This window comes from Aulonocara sp. 'chitande type north' Nkhata Bay, linkage group LG11 (genome assembly GCF_057382095.1).
Source record: "Aulonocara sp. 'chitande type north' Nkhata Bay isolate Kocher_YH1m ecotype deep benthic linkage group LG11, A_spYH_male_GT1.1, whole genome shotgun sequence".
Classification (NCBI taxonomy): Eukaryota; Metazoa; Chordata; class Actinopteri; order Cichliformes; family Cichlidae; genus Aulonocara; species Aulonocara sp. 'chitande type north' Nkhata Bay.
The window spans coordinates 21908093-21931224 of NC_141354.1; the positions used below are offsets into that span (position 1 = coordinate 21908093).

The window sequence follows — 23132 nt, forward strand, 5'->3', positions numbered from 1 at the left end:
ACTGTGCAGCACTGCAGTAGCCACACTGGACTAATCCCTTATAGGAGGAAAGATTGTCTATATATTCTATTGTAACGCAATTATCATGAATTATCAGTGTCTGATAAAAAATAATCAGTCGTTTTATCTCTTACTGCGGACCGTGTTAACGAGACGGCAGCAGAGTGGGTCTTTGCAGGTCACGGTCTTTGCATGGTCGGCTGTGGCTCCTGTCTTGTTAGCACTGTTATGTTATTACTTCTGGTGGACACCAACTACGTTTGTCGTGCCAAATTAAAAGTATGCATATTTAGTCCACATTCCAGTACCACCCACATACAGCACTGGTGAATAATAATCACTTTAATCTAAACTGCATGTATCACACCACATCTTGAGCAATTCTACTTTAAACAGTCATGAAGAGCTCTTTTAGGGAACCAAGCAGCTATCTTACCAGGTGTTATGTATAAACACTTTTCAGGTTTCAGTGAACAGCCAGTTGAATGATATGCATGCATGGAGTGCAAAGCATCATATTTGAATGTATTTGCTAGCTATCAATCCTTTTGCACTATCTTCTCCTATAACTTTGGCTGCATTAAATCATCTACAGATAAGTAAACATGACTTTGGACTTGCAAAAAATTCTGCTGCTGCAGATTTGATGTCAAAGTAAAAGATATAATCTTTTAATAGTACTTTGTGCGTTTTCATCTGTCAGGTTTTATCGTAGCATCCAGTTCTAGGTTTGTTGGAACAAACGCAGAGACAGACGGTGAGAAACTGGTGAATAACAAATGTTATGCCTCAAATAATACTGAGTGCATAGAGTTTGCAGAGAATCTCTTTACATGCATTTTTTTTAGCTCTCAATCCACTGTGATAATAACATAATAAGTCAACATAAACACACAAGTCTGTCTGATTGCTCTAATTTCTAAATATTGCTGAAGCATCACTGTAGACATTGCTACATAAACATCTAATTATCTGAGCTAGTCATCTGTAGTATGAAAGTCCCCACCTGCATTCTTGCACAGCAGTCTCTGTACTGTCTTCGTAGCCAATATTGGACGATAAAAAATGTCTTCCTCAGACCTTTAAGACTTTTCAGCCTCCTCTTCTAAGATGTCTGTAAGTCCTCTATGCTGTTCTTTGTCTCTTCATGTCTCAGTCCTTCCGACCTAAGGTCTGAGCAGAGGAGGCAAGGAGAAGACACAAGGAGATAGGAGTCAAAATGAGATGCCCTTGCTTCGGAGCAGTAATTTTAAAACAATGTCTATTAAAGATGACAGGTGGCACAGCTGCTTGCTGCTGCTTTTTATGACCTCTGTCAGAGGAGCATAAAGTTCATGAAAAATTAGGCATTTACTCTCAGTCGAATTCATAATGTGTGACACAGTGACAAGAATGAAGGTATGTCAGCAGCTTTTATTTATTTAACGCACACAAACAGTTAGGGGTAGAAAAGTTGGTTGCACAGCTGACCATCGTTTAAATATCTAATACAACTCATGAATACAAATGAACACTTATCATTTGTCCTGCTTCAACTTGATTTCTGTATTCCTGTCTGTGTCTGTCAAACTTGTGTCACAAAAATTTAGATTTTGAGGGAAACGCTGCTGCTGCATCAATCATAGAAAACTAAAATAAACGGTTAAAATAGTCACCAAATATACTTACCCAAGTGACGTTTAAGTGCGGTAAAGGCATCGAAGTGTCTTTGTGTCCAGAGCTCCTCCGGTAAGGCTCGTCTCTCCTAGAGATTCATTTATGAAAATCCTCAAAAAAAGCAAAGAATATTTCTGGGTCATGGAGAAATAAAACTAGAGATGTGAGAGAAGACCTTTCTCCTCAGTACCTCTCTGGAACTGTGAGGGGTCTGCTTGTACAGTTTAAATCAGACTAAAAGTAATTGGCTTTTTAAGTACACTATATGGACAAAGTATTGGGTCACACCTTTTAATCTTTTGCCAGAGGTGTATAAAATCAAGCACTTGGCCATGCAGCTTGCCTTTACAACACTTGTAAAAGAATGAGTCGTTCTAAAGAGCTCACTTGTTGCAGAGGTGTCTTCCTATCATAGTACCATGCTTGAATTCAATCAATTTTAAGCCTTGGTGCAGAGAGGAGCACAAGGGCTTAAATGTCGCCAATGCTCTGTTGACTCAATAACTGACTCTAAAGCTCCTCTGACATTAACATCAGCACAAAAACTGTGTGCAGGAAGCTTTGCGGCATAAGTTTGTAAAGCTGAGCAGCTCCTGTGTGTGTAATATGTATGTAGCCCGGTACTTTTGTCCATATCGTATCACTATTAATTGTGAACTCTTATACATAGAAGTAAAATCTCTGGTGAAAGAAATCTGTTTCCCGATGTTGATCACAGCAACAAACAGTATGCGAATGATGGCAGTGGGCACATCAGGTTCAAATATTCCCAACTGCGTATGTCATTGCAGGCAATCGAAGCCAACCTGGTACAGAAGTCGCCTGGTGGTCTCACCTACATGGCTGAGTGGAGAGGAGGAATCCTGGACCACAAGATGGGTCACCTGGCCTGCTTCTCCGGGGGCATGATCGGAATTGGGGCAGATGATGGCGCAGCGGAGAAGAGGCAGCACTACCTGGACCTTGCCGCAGAGATCACACATACATGTCATGAGAGCTATACTCGCTCAGGTAAATGTCAGGGCTGCTGTAGAGCTGGGTTTTTTTTGGAATAGTGTCAAATACAGTAGCACTTGCAGGGTTTATGTTGGGTTTGAAAGGCACAACTGTGGTCGGTGGCTCCAGTGTCTGGCAGCCTCGCCTCTGTCAGTGCGCCCCAGGGTGGCTGTGGCTACATTGTAGCTTGCCATCACCAGTGTGTGAATGTGTGTGTGAATGGGTGGGATGACTGGTTGTGTAAAGCGCTTTGGGGTCCTTAGGGACTAGAAAAGCGCTATACAAATACAGGCCATTTACCATTTTACCATTTACTGCCTATGCAGATCTTGAACATATCTAAAGACAGAGGGTATACTTTTATAATTTCCACAAAGGCAAAGTAGTCTGCTTGCTTTGGAGATGCTTTTGCACAAATGGAAAATTGCAAACTTTTAGCAGCAGTGACCAAGTCACAGTCAGGTAAAATCATATAGGTTTTAAATCTCAGTGAGAACTCAGCTTCTAGAGCTTTCTTCTTTAATAATTCTGTTAGTGACCATTTCCTAGTGAGGCCACTGATTGGCTGTCAAAGAGGGATACCGAGAATTTTCCTATTAAATTAAATGAAACAATGAACCTAAATCCTAACACTTATGCAAAAAGGAGAAATAATTGAGCAGACCCTGTAGCCCTCCCACCCGTCTTGACCTGTCAGGTTGCCGAAGAGAATCTCCTTCTGAGGTGAATGACTGTTTTATCCCAAATCTATTTCTCAATTTGGTGTTCATTCTCCTTACAGCCAAGCCAGAGGAATTCACTGCTGTAGCGCACTATAGCTGTCTTGTTAGGAGAGTTTATGGTAGCACTCAGAGTAACGAAACTGAGTCTAGGGGAGAAATATTGTAAATTAAAAGAGCCTTGGGCGTTTAACCTGACAAAAAAGGAGAAGCATTCTTGGTGGCTTCACCTCAGCGGAGCGACGGCAGGTCTAATAAGGAGCAGCAAAGAATTAAACTTCAGTTATTCTGTAATGTCTCACAGCTGTAGGGCAGCAGCCAGGGAGCCTCGGAGTTTGTTTGATTCTGATAATAACAGCATGTTGAAATGTATCTGGAAGAAAGAAAAACGGAGAGAATAAGAGAGGGAATAGGGATCAAGTTTAGAAGAGTAAACACTGTGATAAAACCTCCAATGGCAAATTTGCTTTGGCTCCAGCCTATGAATGAGAATGTATATGGCTGCACTCTAAAGATGCACCCAGGGGAAAAATGCAATAAAAAAAAAAAAAAATCATATAAGCAAGCCTGCCCACATGCATTGGGAAGACCCTTGTTTGATTTATGCCTCGGTATACGTCTTGGTCCTGACAATAATCTCCCCTTCTAATTTCAAGCTTCTTTTTTTTTATCCTTCCTCTGTTGGGTGGGCTGTAAGGATTCATCTTCAAGTGCTCGTTCGCCAGTAAGCTAATGTGACTCATCACATAACAGGTTCCTCGATACGCTTTGAACGCATTTTGATCTGCAGGCCCGCAAGGCTTCTCTGGCTTTCTCTTCTATAGTCAGCCACCAGGTTTTTCTTCACTCATTACAGGAACTGAATGGTGCTTAGAAGCTCTCGGATTAGCTGTCTACAGGAAAGAGAGAGAAGTGAGATTTGCTCTTGCATGCACATAAAGTGGCTGCCGTTAAGCTGTGTCTTAAATACCGATACCATAAAGACTCCTCCTGCTCCTACTTTTGGATCTCTGCCATCTTCACAGCATCGAGCTGGTGCAGATTGTCACTCAGTGCAGCTGTGATTTAGTGTGAGCAGCTTGACTTCATGTTACTTCTGGTTTCGTTTTGCATCAGAGGTTGCTTTTATTGATTTATTTACTTCTACCTGCACTATTCACGCATCTGCTCAGCCTCATATAGACTTTAGGGAGGTGACAAACATCGTTTATACATCTACATTTAAGGGTTTTTGGGGTTTTATTTTGCTGCTACAGTGCAGCTCAAATCACTTCAGACTTGATTTTGCTCCTTTATGCTTAATTAGAGAAGTAGTGAGTCTGTTTTTCAGTTTGCTTTATTTTTTTAATTGAGTAGCATCCACTGGAGTTCTCCTCACACTGTTGACTTTGAAAGCTTTACCAATGAAAATAGTGATTCAGCAGCATCCATGTAGTTATTAATTCTTCTGCTTCCCTTTTCCCAAGCAGGTGGTGTCATAACACACTGAAGAATTTCTTGTTTGAAGTTGTCTTCGTCTTCCTTTATACAGTGATAGACCTTTAGTGAAGTTTGTGTGGAACATTAAACCATTTATTACTTTGATGTTTTTATGTGTTGCACACTTTAATGAGCCATAATGGCCCAGAATGCTCTGCTCCTACTGTTGCTGCTCTCACAGCAATGTCTTACAACAAGATGGGGGAGTTTTTTGGGACCAATTGAATGCTGCCACTTCCAACACGTCAAAGAACCTGTTTTCTCCAACCATATTCATGTTTTCTAAATGGCAACACGGCCTCTAAAATATGCCAGAATAGCAGAAAAAAAATAGAGCAAAGTAAGCACGTTAGGCAATGTTTCTAAATTTAAGATGTTGCTATGCCAATGCTCCTGTCCTGACCCGAGAAAGAACAGATTCCTTTGTGCTGTTTCTTAAATAGAATTTCTTTGCTATGTAGTCTTGAATTGTGGTTGAGATATAATGAAAGTGAAGATAAAGAAAAGCCTACAGACCATCTGACCAGCTGTGAGGATCTCATTTAATTTTTACCTCAAGCCTTTTTTAAACTGAGAATAAGGACTGAATTCTGTATGAAGGTGATGCACAGCAAAGAAAGAACACTGAATCATTGTTTTCATCGTCTTTTCTGAACAATTTTAGACTATAAAACTAAGCACAGATCTGTTGAAAAACTTTTCATTTGTACTGGCGGAAAATCATCCCACGTCTTGTCTGTGTATTTGTCTCATCAGCTACTAAACTGGGACCTGAAGCGTTCAGATTCGACAGCGGAGCCGAGGCGACGGCAACCAGACTGAGCGACAGATACTACATCTTACGACCAGAAGTAATTGAGAGCTACATGTACATGTGGAGGCTAACCCACGACCCCAAGTACAGAGAGTGGGGCTGGGAGGCTGTTGAGGTGGGATCATCAATTCAGCGTTAATATTTGCCTTATCTGTATGAATACGAGATCACACTGTAAAAGCGATGGTTTTCCATATTGGAGCTGGCTATGTGCCAGACTATTTCCTGCCTCTGAGAAGTTGCCAGGCAACAATAAAAATCATGAATTTATATAGCATAATTTTGCAACCATGGTAACACACATGTGCCTAATCAATCAGAAAGTCTAATGCAGGGAATAAAACAGATGTGTAGGTGGGTTTGTGTGTCATTGTTTAAATCTGTGCAGTTCCCTCCTTACAACTGAGGCAAATGTATCAACGCCGTTACACAAACACCTAAGTGAGCTGTTAACACACAAAAAACAAATGCTTTCAGCTGCTCCCTTAGTCACAAAGGGGTCACAACAGCAGGTAGCTCATCATATTTGATTTGGCAGAGTTTTACATCAGAAACCTTTCCTGATACCGTTCTTCCCATTGTAGCACTCAAATGCCTTCTGTAAAGTTGCAGTTACAAAACATTCCCCTTGGAAAGCTTCTTGAGACCCCAAACATGAAGATAAAGAGAAAGCAATCATCAACAACCAAACTATCAGTATTTCCAGTTTTTGTTTATATTAATTTCATTTTCTGTAATATTTCTCAAAATTACAATATGTCCAAAAAAATGTGTCTATTGAACATTTTTCGATGCATAAACTGCAAATAAACAGCACACTGTTTTGCCCTGGGACCTGTGAACAGTTGTGAGGAAGGGAAACCCCGCTCGGACACTCGTGGGTCCAACATGGCCAGTCAGTCAGTGAAATTTGCCCTACAGTGATGGATAGGACTTATCTGCCTTTAGCCTGTAGCTATAATGTTATGTGGATTGTGAGCAATCATTTTCTCAAAACCTAATGGTGTCATTAGAGGGAGTTTAATCATAATAATAATTCAAAGAACTGAGACAGTTTTACATCTTCAAGTTAAAAACTGATAGAAAATAAACAATGATGGATAAATTAGATCTGCATTTTGTCGGTGGAACCTTAGGAAACAAAGTAAAAATCCCAAAAATGTGCCGCATGCAGAGTGCCCTCTAGTGGACAAATTATGCAACATTGACACTCAGAATGTTGAAGGGTGCTTCTTTTCTTTCTCAGCCATTATAAATTCCAAAGGACAAATTGGCAAATAGCTAATATTGAGCAATATTATAGGACTTCTGATAAAAAGATGTGGTTCCAGTGCTGAAGAGGGGGGTTAAAAAATAAATAAAAATGGGTGTATGTTGATGACTGTTGTGATCCCCAGCGCTGTTAGTTAGTCATCATTAATGTTTGAAGCTTTTCAAAGCTGAGGAAATGCAAGTCCAAGAGAGCCTTTAAAAGTCGATATGAAGACATATTTATTCTTTGGTTCCAAACAACTGAACTATAAAGCACACATGAGGCCAGTGCACTACAAAAATAATTTAATGGTTTATTTAAGCATCAGAAACTGCACAGTGTAATTTTGTCCCCTATATCCTGTCTTATTACTGGCTTGAATTTTCATTTTATAAATTGCACTCGCCTATTATGTCAAGCCCCTTTAACACCCTCAATTGCCCCGAACTGCCTTCCTTGATATTGTGTGGCACTATACATTACCTTGTAGATCAAGCAATCCCACTAGCAGGAGGTGAAGGTTGTGCAGGGATCACTATTATTAATGTGGCAATAGACAGGACATTAACTGTAGTAAACTGTAAAGGGCTGCCATGAAAGATTTAGCATTAATTTAGTGCGCACAGAAGTGGAGAGATCAGGCTGACGAGTTTGACGGGCCTTTAATTATCGGGCACAAAGGTTGAAAGCGGCGCACGACGTTTCTCTCCATGAACATCAAGCATTAACACGTCAGGGTCTTTGTTAATTAGCACGTATAAGGCAGCCCTTTGTAGCAGGGGTAATAATGAGCTAATCTGCTTGGCTAGCTCAGCCACTCTCCATTAGCCCTTGTCAGATTTAGCATTGCTTAAGCTTCAATTGTGCAGCTGGCTGAAGACCGTGGCATGCTCAATCGTAGCCTTTCTGTAGGCGCACATGGACACAGTGTTGTTGAGTAAAGGATTTTCTACTCCTGCTCCAACATTTGAGAAGAATAACTGATTGTTTTACTTCTATGCTCTGATTTGTTTGAAGTAGATTTTGTGAAATGCCCCATTGTGAGCTAAACTGGAGATGGTCTTCCTTTTTTCCACAATAAACATGCCATGTTCCTCTCCGCCTCCTGCCAGGCCCTGGAGCAGCACTGCAGAGTGGAGTCTGGCTTCTCTGGGATCCGCGATGTTTACACCACGAGTGTCAGCCATGATAACATGCAGCAGAGCTTCTTCCTCTCAGAGACACTTAAGTAAGCCCCTTTTCCTCTCTATATCCCCACTGGTGAAAGAACCGGCATTTTACAATCTACATGCATAAATTGTCAGTTTAAAAGTAATAGAGGATGTTGGGAATTCATCATAACCCATTACCTGTTCCGTCCATGAAGCACACAAATGCTGTGAATGAGACACACTATTTTTTTGCAGGCATAAGAAAGGATGATAAATAGGTGGTGTGCAGTAGGATGAATAAGTTTTACCTCCCCTCATTCCTGGGTCATTAAGCAAAGTAAACCATTCGGGATCCAAAGTTGTACTGCAGCTAGCAGATGATAAAGACCTGTTTTCCTCGGGTGCATAAGGAATCATTAAGGTTCTGTCAGACAAAGTGCATTGTCAAAAACTGTTTTAACATAATAATGGCAACATACCGGTGCAGTTAGTATGTTTACAGTGCCTGCAGTAGCTCATCAAGATTCTCATCTACACCAAATAATGTGGGTTATTTAACAATGAGCACGATTGTTTTCTTCTTTTTTTCAGCTCAAATCTTAATGTTAGAAACAGCTATACTGCAAACTTAAAGGCCCTCTGAGAGTTTCAATTCAAACCAGGGTAATGGTGTAATAATTTAGTACTGGAAGATTTTTAACTGCACTTTGTAGTGCACTGTTGACTTTCTTGTACTTGCAATAAGGGTAACAAAGGATCACATAAAAACAGGTTAATCATTTTGGAAACTACAAAGAATAACATGAGAAGACTGATTCCACTCTAATGTCCATGAAGGGAATGTGACGCTAACTCGGAGAGACAAACAAATTTAACAAAATCAGCTCTGAGATTATCAGTGCAGTGCTTTACTGATCTATTAGATCACCACCCAATGTAAGGCTTTTACAAAGCAGTAGAAAAAATAGTAAAGCATGACATTTACTTTGTCTTCCTGAACAAAAAATAAGTTTTAGTGTTGGAACGTTATCAATGATTAATTTTTAATTTCTCAGGGAAGTGCAGTGCACCGACTCAAATGCAGGTATACAAATGTGAACTCATTTTATTTGCCTGATAAATAAAAATATAATTTTTGTTTTTTAAAAATAAGTTATTGCCAACAAGCTGCTGTTTCTTGGAAAACAGACATCTATTTATCCAGTATTAACTGAATTAAATGAGCATTCTTCCTGTGTGTTCAGGTATCTGTACCTTCTCTTCTCTGACGATGACCTTCTCTCCTTGGAGGACTGGGTCTTTAACACAGAAGCCCACCCGCTGCCTATCATCCGCAATAGCTGCCTGCAGGATGATGCAACACAGGAAAAGACGGTCTCCGAATAAGACTGAACAGTTGGGACAGTTAAAGACATCTGCACACACACAAACATAAATATCGCAAAACCCCAATTCAGTGCAGGTTCCGAGTCTTTTCAGGAGCGTGTTACGGACTCTCGATTCCTTTCCAGTAAAGGATGTTGTCGTTTTACGCTGTGATTGTAAATCCTTTTGCCGGAGTTACTTCCTGCTGGCACTTCTATTTTGTGGACAATCAAGACGAACATGACTTTCATGAAACGAGCACCTTTTTTTCTTTCCTTCTTTCCTCTATGAGGAAACTGGTTTAACTTGCAGACCCAAATGTCTGGGAGAGAGGGGGGATGAAGCGTGGGCCATATTGTCAGAAAGAAAGAAACACACAGAAAACCACTTAAGTTTTGCTCCTTAGTTTTGCTGTTCCGTTAATCTTCAGTAATCAATGATTTCCTGAGATCCTCTCAGTGCTTTTTGTTTTGTTTTCCTTTGTGAGTACACACTCTTTGACCAAAGGTTTCTTTGCATTGCTTTTTTTCCCTCTTTTAATGTGTTTTTGGTGAGATTTAGTGGAAAGTTAAACATTTACAGTGAGGTTTGAATATTGACTAATGTACAAACATGATATCTGACTCTGAAGTCCACCTCTAAACTGATGTTGATGTCACGTTTCTTACGGAAACAAGTTCGAATGAATTTTCTAAAGTTCAGAGGTGATCAGGAAAGTGGTTGTGTCTTATGCATCCAGGGACCATTTTTTTAAAGAATGATGTTGGGTTGTGTTTCCACAGTGTGCTGTTATTTTATTCAGTTTTTTCCCATCAGGACAGTGCTTTCTCTGTCCTTTCAGATCAAAGTGACAAACGCAGTAATGTCAGTTCTGTGACTGTAAAAGAACCATAAAGGAATAGAGTACATTTGCTCTCCAGCTCCAAATGGGTTTTCCTGTTTCTGTTGTTTCTTCTGCTTCACTCTGCCTTTACATGTGAATCCAAATGGCTGCCAATACCGATGTTAAAGGCAGTTAGGCTGCAGAGACGTCATCTTTCATCACTGCTGTTCCGCACAGTTGTGGAGCGAATGTGCTGTATATAACGGATGATTTGAGTGACCCCATATGAGCTTGTCTTGACGTTTTTCTTTCAACTATTTTGTGTCTTTTTCTTTTTTAAACTTCAGTGATTATTTTTTTTCTGGGTTCTCTTTTTATTTGCTTCCCTCAGGTGTTTCAGTTAAAAAAAAGGGGGAAAAAACTAAAAAGTTCTGATTTTAAGTCTAGTTATTGCTGATATTAATTATTGTTATTACTTATTCTTACTGTTTGATTTTAACTTTCATTGTTAAATATTTTCAAATACTGATTAAAAACTGTGCAACTTTGTACATTTAAAACGACCGCGGTTGCCTTGTCGTTATTGCTTTACTGAGTCTAAAAAGTTTTGTTTTTGCTCATTTTCGACAGCAGGTAGCAACAACAAGATAAAAGAAGATTGGAGTCATCTGCTGCTTAGATTTGTTTCAGGATTTTCTTGCTGGAAGTTCATTACAGATTTAATTAAATGGGGACGTCTCAGGGTTATGGAACGTTCCAGCAATCACAACCAGAAAATGACTAATGGGCTTTAGCCATTACACCTTTTTCAGCGTGTCAGGCCAACAAAGCAAGATTTAATATCGTCCTCCCCAAATGATTTAACTCTACCTGCTGTCAACTGAATCCTAATTTCGGCATGATGGCTTGAAGTGATTTCACTTTCCCTTTAAATAGAAGACGCATGCGTTATTGACATGATTGACATTCAATGGTATTTTAAAAATGGTGCTTTAAATGTCACCGATCCAGTCACATTAATCTTACTGACACCTTAAATAAGAACCAATGAAAAGGTTTAAACAGTGTAGCATGCAAATGTAATCTCTGTTGCAGCCTGCAGCTACAGTGCAGGACCCTCTTCCTGTAGTAATGCAAAAAAGTAGGGGGCAAAAAATGAAGGGCACAATGTGTACGCGTGAACATGTACTAATCTCTCCCAGGGACTTAAATAGGGGGGGGGGGATCACTGTCCATTTGAATGCACCTGAGACTGATAGCAAAGGACAAACACTGCACATAATCCCCTCCCCTCTTTTTCTTTCCTCTTTGCTGCTCCCAAAGTCCCCAGCAAGCCAAGCAGGGCAGCTGAGACAGAAGTGTAAGGGCTGCTGTCCTTCTTGGCAAAACCTCCAGTTGATGTGCAATGAAGGAGAAAGAGCCATTGCTATCTCGCTGTCACAGTCGTCCTCCAGCTGTCTCAACCGGCACAATAATTTTATAGGGAATAACTGGCAAGTAACTGATATCTGGGTCCAAGTATTATTCAGCACTTTGACATAACTCTTCTTGCACTCTACCTTCTCACATTTCAGCTATCAAGTGAATAAATTCAGGCTACAAGGGAAAAAACACAATGTCAGGTTCTCAAGACAGTCAAAGAAAGCAAAGCAGCAAAGTATTATCACAGATTTACTCTCAGGTCACTCACTTGACCTTCAGCTAGAGCAAGTGTGCAATCTTGCACTGAAATCAAGAAAACATCGATTTTAGTTTGTTGTGCCATTCCGGAAGGGCAAAAAAAGCATGCTTTAATGTTTATTTAATTTTTTAAAAAGTATTTTCTGTTATTTGCATCATATTTGACATCATGAAAGAAACATGCCAGAGTGTATTTACCAGATGAATATGGTTTATCTGTCACTACTGGGAAAATTTTTATTGCCGTAAGTGACAGCAGCTAAAATGCGGCTGAAAAGCAGATTTTCAGTTTTTAATTCAAGATGTTTAAGGAAATTGTCAAACTGTTAAAGTACAGCCATTTTATTTTTCATAGTCACCATTATTGAAGCCATCACTAAATATTTGCCCCTTTTATTCATCTGCCTTCACTTGCTGGTGACTGTTTTGTCATTTTACAGCTTTTTTTTCTCTTTGGCTTACAAATCTGTGTTTTGGGTTTTTCTCCATCTATATTGTCCTATCACTTTAGCAGCATTTGTCTGTGTGTGAGCAGAGCCTATACTATACATTGTATAGTTTTCTAATGGTAGCCCTATGCTTTAACATTATCAAAAACAATTTTGGTATTAGTATTATTATTTTTATAGGTGATGTAATTTGCTTTGGATCATGAGATTCACTGTCAGTTAATCTCGTCTCATCTGGTTAGAAGCAGGAAACTTCTTTAGTGTAACCATGCTTCAGTGTGACCACTGGTTTGGATCTTCATGTAAACCCTCTGTTTACATTCATAAAGGTGTTTGTTCTTTTCTACCTAATGATGGCATCCTTCTTTTACATCAACATTTCTCTCCAGCTTGAATACTGAGAGAAAAACGGCACCAGGTTTGACCTGAAAAATCCAGTTCAATATGTAGTTGGACTTTTTCAGTCACTGTTTGATTGTAATTATCAGATCTGTTTTGATTGTGACCAGAAGCAAAAATGTCCTAATACTCAGTGGGCATGATTTGAGGAAAAACTGCCATAGCAACTACTTAAAATCTCCCACTTAACTGAAATCCTGACTATTCCCACCACTTCCACATAAACTGATTTTTTTAACTGCACTCATTACTTATAGTCGATCTGCTTTCAGCATTTAATTTTCACCTGACATTTCAAATGCTTTCACAGTTTTGCACTTCAACTGAAATTTCAAAACCTTCAAGTGTCCAGCTATTACTATTATGATTCCAAGTGCTTTCATCTATTACTAACCATTCATGTAATGCATTATGTACATTTTTATGCACTCACTGGCGTAGTGTGTGAATTATGATAAGGTAGTGTCATGTCAACCAAAATGATGATTTGATCATGATTTGATCATGATCCTGGCATCTACTGTTGCATTTTGCAAACGTTTACAGTGTCAACCGTGTGCTTTCAGAGGAAAGCACACATTAATTAACAAAAAATTAACAAATTAACATTGGCTGACACATGCAGTGTCAATATCTGGTTAAAATTTGCTGCTGTGTCTTTTAGCTAGCTTTCTATCCTGCACCAACAACAGCTCTTCCTGCTAGTGGTTGAATGGTAGAGGGTGGGTCCTTCCCTTATGGCTCGGTCACACTAGAGTAAAAATAGAACAGCAATGTCTTTATGACAGGCAGAAAAATAAAGATTATTGGTATTTGGTAAACAATTACAAGTAGCTGCAGAAAACATTTTGATTCACAAGCCAGTTGCACAAGTTGCCTGGTGTTGGGCACAACATCTAAACCATCGCTCTCCGCTGACTACAAACAAGTTACAACTGATCTGAATGAGTCTGCACCGATGAACGCAATTGTCTGCAATGCATCTCTTTGATATAGGGGACGTGACTCAATTGGATGTATTCTGGTTATAATCCTATACAAAAGTGCGGTTGCTGGGTGCCTATGCCATTTTGCAGGTAAATTGCCGCCCTGCAACAACTCTGTTGCTATTTGTGAAAGAACTTTCTGTTCCAAATCTATAAAGTTCTGGTTGAATTCTTCTGCCTGGATTGCACAAATGTCGACATTATTTTGGTCGTGCTGCAGTCTCCAAACACTGGCATTACTCGTATTAGACAAGCATAATAAAAAGTTCACTGTGAAGGATCACCACCCACAATTAGCTGTTTCAAAGCTGTGAGTATACCATCCAAGCATCTCATATTGGCACATTTGCCAGTGTGAAAACATTTCTGAACTCAAAATAACAATTCTAAGATCAGAGGTATGCACTTTATACGCCGCACTAGTTCTCCACATGTGGTTCATCTGCTTTTGTCAGAGTTCAGCTGTTTTCTGTGATTTTGTCCTATTTAAGCTCCTTTCAGTGCTTGGACTAAGACCTATAACACAACAATCTTACCACTCAAAAATGTAAGAAGCAAAACTCCTTTAATCTATTAATAGAGGAATAAGAATTTCTAAAAAGTGAAAAATAATGTCTGGTTTAATTAATTACCGGGTACAGTTGATGTATTTTGCAGATAAGGCAAATATAGTACAGTTAAAACACGAGATACTTAACGGTTCCTTGAAAATGTAGAAGCTGACTTCAGAAATAAAATAAATATCAGAGCAAAAAAAAAAAAAAAGCAGATAAATAAAAATAAAAAGCAGCACTGCGTTTTCTTCTCCACTAACAAAAACAATAGAGTGACAGGTTCAGTCTCTGTATCCCCTATCCTACACCCACCTCCTTCCACCTTTTGTTGCAATCAAACAACTTCCTTCAAAATCCCTTAGATGTATTCTGGGACAACAATGTTATCTTCGGCAGTTTTCTCAACAAACACATCTCACCTGAATCATGTCTATCTGATACAGAAGTTTTAAGTTAGAAAAGTACTTCACAAATAATTTAGGGAGTTGGCCATCTTCTGTCCCAGTAACTGTTTTGTTTTGTCTTTACAGGTACTGAAAGTTTAATTTTTAAATGCTCCCTCCGCCTCCTTTTTGCCCCTTCCTTTCAGTTCCTGTTTCCACATTTTTATGGTTACTCAAAATTATTTTTGTTGCTGATAAAAGGTAAGAAAAAGAAGACCATACAAAAGGATTTGGAAAATAGTTCAATGCCTGCTTACTGAGTTAATCCTTTTGACTGATGTGAGGTCACAAAGAGAAAATTAAGGAAATCTGTGTATGTATAGCTGGAGCGGGAGTCGTAAGTTCGATTTCTGCCTGTCATAAATTTAATGACAAAGGGATTTCACACTTTTAGAATCAACGATTACAGATAAGCAGATAATAATGCTACTCAAACACATCAATCTCCAAACATTTTGTGCTAGAAGTTTTATGTTTGGACGTAACTGACACTGGACAAAGATGCTGAAGGAATCACAACAAGTGTGGCTCCGCTGGAACAATACGTCTCCCCCACCTACTGTTATTTCCTGTCAACACACTTCAGCTTTACACTGAACTTGGTGTCTACTGTGGGCCCAGGGCAGGGAAATATAAATGGCTTTCTTTCTGCACAATGAACTTTTCTTTAAACTAATCTCTTTTCAGGGGCTCATTCATAAATTGTTTTTTTAAAATATATATATATATATATATATATATATATATATATATATATATTTTATTTCAGGAAAATGACAGACACAGGGATTCTTTACAGGAAACTAAAGTAGCGTTCCTGGATGCAGACGAATTGTTGGTGGGGGAAAAGTAGCACAGATGATGCATTTGTTAGGGGAGATTTTCTGTCTGGTTTCATCTTTGACTTTGAAAAGTTCATACACTGCAGAGGGAATTCCACTGAGTGAGTCGGCTGTATTATACTCATATTTCTTCTAAAGATTTATTTTTTTCTGAGAAAGTTGTCATTAGTATATGTGATTAGCATAAAGACGGATGATTGGATAATTCTGGCAATACAGGAATCCATGCTGGTTTGTCCCCTGTCATTATCTAATTTCATAATTATTAAACCATGTGTGATCATTAACTATACTGATTTATGGAAATGATAACTCTTAGTCCGGCCCTGTTGTCATTTAATATTCATATTCAATTATAGATTCTAATTAGATTACTAAAAGTAATGTTAGAAGCTGTTCTTTCAGATCATTTATTCTGGTGGTGATTTTTTTTAAAGCAATCCTTCAAGTAAATGAGCAACTGAATAGCTGTGAATCTATGCAGTATGGTTTTGGCACAGCCGGCTGCGTGAAACTGAGTGTGAATGTTTTTCCTGTATATTCACCAATGTGTGCACAGAACAGATGCCCCAGTCCTCAGACAGAGTACTATGTAGCTCCAGTCTGGGCTTGTCAGAACACCCTGTGCTACTCTGCACTGCCAGCACTTGAAGGTCTGCCAGGCTGGCCTCATCTGCTGCCCCTACACCTTGTTAGAGCCCAGAAGGAAGCGCAGCTGCATAATCAGCTGCTAATATTTCTAAAAATAACACATTAAGCTCCAGGGTCAGAAGTAGGAGGGCTAAGAATTGACAGGTAGACAGCATGCATAATCTATAAAGACACACTCTAGAGTTGGTGTGTGGGAACTTCATGCTTGGGGCTTTTTTCATGAAGGTCACATATGAGGTTTTTAAAAAGGCTGCATCACTGTGGGCCTCAAATTATTTATATTTCTTATAGCATATGAAAATGTTGAAAAAGGGATTCCACTGAAGGTCTACAGAGTTCAACGTGATATTTTCTTACAATTTCTTTTTCAACTAATCATATTAGCACCAAATTATAGTCCAGGGATTTTCATGTATAGCTATCTTTAAAGCAGCATATAGCTGTAGTTATCTGCAGTAGTTTGCAATAAATGCTAACATCAGCATGCTCACATGGTTTTAACTGACAATTGATCCCACTGCTGACATGCTAATGTTCATCATTTTGATAGAGTATTATTGCTTCCCAGTTATTACCAAACACAAATTAGAGCTGATGCAGGTATTTTGGACAAAGCACATGTTGACAGTGAAATTACAGGAAATGTTTAAGACTCACCAAAGAGATATTTAGCAGTATCATCCAAAGGTTAAAGACTTTTCACTGAAAATCATGAATCAGTCTCGTAGTGGCACTACGGGGTGAGTCATAGCTATATAAGATTCATCCTCTGGGCATCATGATGGACAGCAGGAAAACACGCCATGTCACAAAGCTCAAATCATCTCATGCTGGTTTCTTGAACATCACAGTTGGTTCACTGCACTCAAACGGCCTCCATGATCACTAGATCTCAATTCAACACAGCACCTTTGGGATGTGGTGAAACTGGAGATTGACATTATGGATGTGCCGACAAATCTGCAGCAGCTACAGTTTGTGATGCTATCATGTCAATATGGACCGAAATCTCTGAGGAGTCTTTGATGCACCCTGCTGAACTTATGCCGCAATGAATTGAGGCATTTCTGGAGGCAAATGGGGGTCAAATCCACTACTTGCTGGCCTTTACCCTTTTCTGTCTAATAGTGACTGGTGAGTGTATGCACTGACTTCCAAACATGCTGTGAGAAATGCAGAAAAAGGAGCCTGGATCACCTTACAGATGGTAAAGGTAAAATAATAGCAGATGTTGCTGAGACGTTCTTTGAAAAAGGTATTTTGTCACATTTTTATGTCACATTTCATATTTGCATCATCTTTCCAAAGTTGTAAATCAGACTCTCTGTAAACTTGCAACCATTTGCAGCTTGGGTGCACAGCTTTTGTTGCACTCTAAAACACTGACGTGTAGAAATAGTATAAAACCTGCATGGCTGGTTTTGTATTTGCAGTAAGTATCTATAGTGTAAGCTTGCTGGGTATTTTAAAGATAAGAATGCAAACAGCTTTCAAAAACGTATGAATTTTAATGGATATTGTGTGTTTATGTTTAATAGTTGACACTTAAAGATAAATTACTCTGTTTTAAACACCCATGCAGATTTTGCTGTCTCTCAAGAGTGATTGCTTTGTAGCAGGCCATCCTCCTCGTCAATTACATGTTTTACTGTTCAAAGGCTTTGAGGAGCCTCACGAGTGGAGTAATTTAACCCAGAATCCCGATGAAAGCTAATGCTAATTGTTATGGTTCTTGCCATCATAAATATTCATTTGTCAACACAGTGACACACCACTCAGTGCTCTCTGTGGAGATTTGCAGCTTTGAAGATGCTAGGATTTGTTAGGAGCTCTATTTTAGCAGTACATGTAATATTGAAAAGCACAGTATACTTCCATCTTTTATTAAAGAAAATAAAGTCTCTTATTTCCTCCAAGTTTGCGCTTTAACATCAGTTCATAATCATACCTACAATGGATCCCTGCTGCTTTTACACATTAACTTTATGTACATACCTCTCAATATTGCTTTGAAGGTTAAAATAATTGATGGCGTTCACAGAGCGTCTGAGACATTGTTTCTGGAAAGACTCTTTGTACTGGTAACAAAGGCACTATTGGGTTTTGCAATTTCATTTTTTCTGATCCTTTGAGCCGCGTGAATGAAATGCCATTCTTCTCAATTTCACTGGGTTGGCAGCAGAAGTCTCAGCAGCAGAAATTTAAAAAACGTCAATAAAAAATAAAACTACGTGCATTTCTTGATACCACTAGGGGGTAAGTTAGAAAATCTATTTGGTAAAATTTCAGTAAGCTGATCTTTTATGCTTCTGTTGCTTAGACTTTGCACGTGGCAGGGTGAATTTTGATAAACTCTGGTATTTTCATGGGCTTATTTAGCATCACTTATCACACAATAGCTGTTACAAAGGAGTGTAGCCAAAGTGTTAATCGCGTGAGATTTAAATGGAACCTTTAGTTGGGTTTGAGGTAGCACTGCTGCTATAAAAAAAGGTTTCTGCTGTAAACAAAAAACGAAGTTTGAAGTGGGGAAGTTTGATAGAGTCTATTATTTATAGCACATATGGGAAAAAAAATCTGGCTTGTACTGCAGCAGGTGTGCTGCTATTGTTTCTGCTTTAATCATTATGTTTCAAAGGTGAAGGGATGTTTGCTAAGCCAGTCCAGTCTGTTGTTCAGAAACCCGCATTTGTTATTTTGACTACATCTCAATTATGTGCTTTTATTCCCAAGAAAGACTGAGATCCCCAGGATTTTATATGTTTTCAGGATATTTAATTTAAGCCAATTAAGATTTAAAAGTCTACCTTGCAGTGTTGTCTTTTTAAAAACATTATTTTTAGTTTGAAAGTCATTTTCTTGACTTCCCTTACAATACAAATTAACTGGTTTTTTTTATCATTTAGTCATGTTTTATAAAACTCAGATCCATCCCTATTCTTCCGCTTATCCAGTTCAGTGTCATTGGCCTATACTAACTGCCATAGAGCGACAGGTGGGGTAAACCCTGGATAGGTACAGCTGATCACAGCTACCTGCAAATGGTGTCCCTGTGTATTCCCTTTAGAATACTTCGTACACAAATTGTCACTCCGTGTCTGGAACAATTTCATTCCTGACCTTGGTTCTGACAAGAACCACACAGTTTTTCCAAGACATATTTTGTGGACACAAACAGTATTATCATGCCTGTCCCTGCTCCCCAGAGCATCTTTAGCACAACAGGAAGGCCAGATTCCTGCAAGAAGTGTGAGACCTGGTTGGCAGGTCCATATTCGGTGTGCCCATTGAGGGGCATGGGCAACGGGCATGAAGCCAAGCCACAGACTGAGGCTCCAAGCTGTCCGCACTGATGAAAGAAAGAAATTTACATTAACCATGTTGCCATGTGTCTCCAAGGACTGTGTTGCTTTGTTCACTCTGAAATAGTGCCCAATGCAATGCTAATTAGGAAGGCTTTTTTTTTTTAAACTACTGAACAAATTCAACAAGAAACATTTAAAGTAAACCTGATAATAGGCTGCTCTCCTCAGGAAAACAACAACTGCAAATTTAATTGTAGTTACATGAGGACAAAGAGAACTAGTTATGTCAGCGCAGCTTTAATGGTACACAAGTGTGAAGGTGCTGCTGTATGTTGCGCAAAGATCAGATGTTGTGAAAACTAGGACTGTTAAAAAACTGCTATAAAAATGTTAAGGGAACACTAAACTTCAGTGTTGGTTACCAATCAGTAACAATGCATAAACTGTTGTCACCTGCTTTGGTGCAAATGAAAGGGAAAACGGATGCACAAGAAATGCTCCAACAAGATAACACTCCAAAACAGAATGGTTTTGGAGGTGGTGGCCTCAGACCATTGCTCTGTCATGATCCTTCCTGACTGATTTTTCACTAGTTTCGCTCTTTGCTAATGTCCTTCTCACTGCTGGCAGCATGAGACGGTACCTACGCTCCTACCACATAAATGCAGAAGGAAGGAGGTTTGTCCTCGCTGTGTCCTCACTCCCTGGACAGTCTCTGTCCCTGTTACTCAGAAACATTGCTTAGTTGTAGATGTGTGTGCAACAGCTACTAAACTACTATATAAAACCTTCATTTCTCTCATCTTAAAGTTTGTATTCACCTCATCTTGAAACCATGTCTTTTGCAAAGTCTTCTTGGCCCGTTTCCCCCAGGGGGCGCTGTCTTCATTAAGTTATTTATCTTTATTCATCTTTGCACTGTTTTTGGCAACAGCTTGATCACAAATGAGCAAATGCTAGTCCTGCTGCTGTTGAATGCCCTTCTACATAAATTCTCCTTGTGTAATAGTGCATCTCCTGGTATCTCCTCTACACAAAAATATGTGTTTTCTCAATCCGGCTGTCTTGGTTTTTGTAGTATTATTTGGTTTGTAGTCCCACGACTGACCACAAACATTACAGTGTGCGCAGTTTTGTTGTTGATAGGGCCTCCTGTCTGAGACTGTGTGCTGGCAGACACAGCAAACCTTATGACAGTATATATGTATGGTTGTATGTGGTCACCACCTGAAAGATGACTCTCCTTATTGGATTGTCTTGTTGTTGCCTCTCCAGCGTTGTCACCATTTGCACCAGAACAGGTGAAAAGGATTTATGCTTCTTAACTTGATTAATTTGTGTTTTTTTCTTAAGCATTGTGCAAGAAAGAAATCTTTAAATATTCAGAAATATCCCTACTAAAACTTTCAGTTTACTGCTACTAAGGGATTAAATAAATAACTTAAATATTAACATTGATTGGCTGTATTAAATAGCATTTTGTTTTTCTTTCCTCCTCACACTGCAGACATAGCAGTATGTTTGATTGGAGACGTCTGAATTATCAGAAGAGCAATACATTCAGCTTGAATTGATTGCTTGTCTGCTTTGAAGCTTTTGCAATTAAACATCATTTATTAATTTACAGCTAACAAATGACTTGGGTGTGCTTACATTTCCCTGAGAGATGGCAAGATTCACAAAGGGACCATTAGCTTTGTAAATTCCAGCGGCATAATAACCTTGTTATGCATCCGTCAAACAAACATAGGTAGTAAATGCTGGTAAAAATCAATTATAATTCTTATAGTTCGAGATTTAAAGTCATCCATTTTTTAAAGCAGGTTTATTATGTTATTTTCATTGAGGCTGACCTGTTGAGTAACGTATATACATGCAAATACTGCTCGCTGCTCTTCACCAGTGCCAACATCAACAGATCCTTCAGTAGACGAATCAATATTGAAAACAGTGCTGCAGACAGACTTCTGTTATTTTTCTTACAGTAAAACTGGTGGAATTTATTAAATGTTACTTAACTGGCTGCAGTCAAGATGAAAGCTGCTCTTAACTGTTTGAAATTATTTAACGATAAACTAAATATCTGTTGGACAAAACCAGCCACCCGAGGGAATAATGTTTACTGACATTTCATACATTTTTTGCTTTATTTTGTTTAATCAAGAATAAAATTTGCTATTTTTTAAGCCCATCCAATCACTAGAAATGCACCAGTCCAATTTTTGCCTTGCATATCAGACAGATACTGAATGAAGAACCTTAATATTCCCATAGCACGGAGGAAACTAACAGCAAAGCTTCAAAGGTGTGTAGGTACTTCACAATTCATGCTGACAAGTTTTATTTGTTTGCTTGCTGTACGTGGTGTCTTATCTCTGATTTAAGGCAAATGAAAAGCTCTCTCTTTCTATGTCTCTCTCTGAATATTAGATTTCACTTGCTGTGACGCTTTAACCACACGTACGCTATCACAACAAGTTTTTGTCAGCTAGACTGAGGTTGTCGTCTTCTGCACATTTCTTTTCACACAGCGACACCGAGAGCAGAAAAAGAGAGATGATAGCACGACTATAAAAGACAAATCAGGGCAGGAGAGACAAAGGATATAAGACATTGTGTGTTGATGCATGCTCAAACATCCAGGTAAGTAAATCCCCAAAAGTTGACTTAACATCAGTTCATGACTTCTTCAGTCTCCAAAAATTCAGACTGAAGAAGTCACTTGTATGTCTGGAAAATATACTTATATTGACACAACCTGTACTAAAGCAGAAACCTTACACTGATTAGGAAGTAGCACAGCTTATTTGTTTACACCTGCATTGGATCAGTACAATAGCCAGTGACTCCAAACCAAGTTTAAAAAAAAAAATCAGAACAGAAGAAGTTGGATCAGTTGAATCCCGTCCATTTATTCCAACTTCTTTCCTACAGACTTTTTTAGGCGTTTTTACTATTGTGATATCCACCATGGTCACAACAGTGTGCTGCCACAATTAAATAAATGAAATACATGGGTTCTAACAAGCTGCTTGTGGACTTAACTGAAAAAAAGTCCTTTTTTCCAGAAGCAGATGGTAATTCTCAGACCTCGAGTGCCATCGCTGGCAGGTTTGCACTGTTAGTGTCCACTCTAAATGCAGCCAAAGTATATTTAAACCATGTGTCTCATTTAGACAGACAGGTAACCAGCTGGCTGCCTCTCTCAGAACAAATGTTCAAGTCACAAACAAGGTTTTAAAATTGATACATTTTCTAAAGAAATTTAATTATTGATCCAAACCAAAACAAGTATTTGTGACTATAAAGCATAGGCAGAGGAGATATCTACCGCTACGTCATAAACTTGTGTTGACCCGTCACAAGTCTATTTCATTACTTTGCCGTTGACGTTGCTGTTTAATGTTATTTCTTTGAAGTTTGCTGTGTTTTGTGTCTTATTACAAGAACAAGGACGTCAATCGTGTTGGATTCAAAGATGCAATTTCACCGCACACACAAACCATTGCTTTTTATCCCGAATACACAAATGCTTTTATATGTGCCCTACATCTAAATAAAGGTTTTC

General features: G+C 38.9%; 1 protein-coding gene across 2 annotated transcripts in view; it reads left to right on the top strand.

The window, feature by feature from the left end:
- The window catches only part of LOC147318916 (mannosyl-oligosaccharide 1,2-alpha-mannosidase IA), a 194157-nt gene extending 183338 nt beyond the window's left edge, over positions 1-10819 (top strand). For both annotated transcript variants that reach the window (XM_086311104.1, XM_086311105.1), the window contains exons 9-12: positions 2448-2667; positions 5607-5779; positions 8029-8144; positions 9312-10819. In XM_086311104.1, the coding sequence (XP_086167230.1) occupies positions 2448-2667; positions 5607-5779; positions 8029-8144; positions 9312-9453 (651 nt within the window). In that variant the 3' untranslated portion in view covers positions 9454-10819. The remainder of the gene's footprint in view (positions 1-2447; positions 2668-5606; positions 5780-8028; positions 8145-9311) is intronic.
- Positions 10820-23132: the final 12313 nt, after the last annotated feature.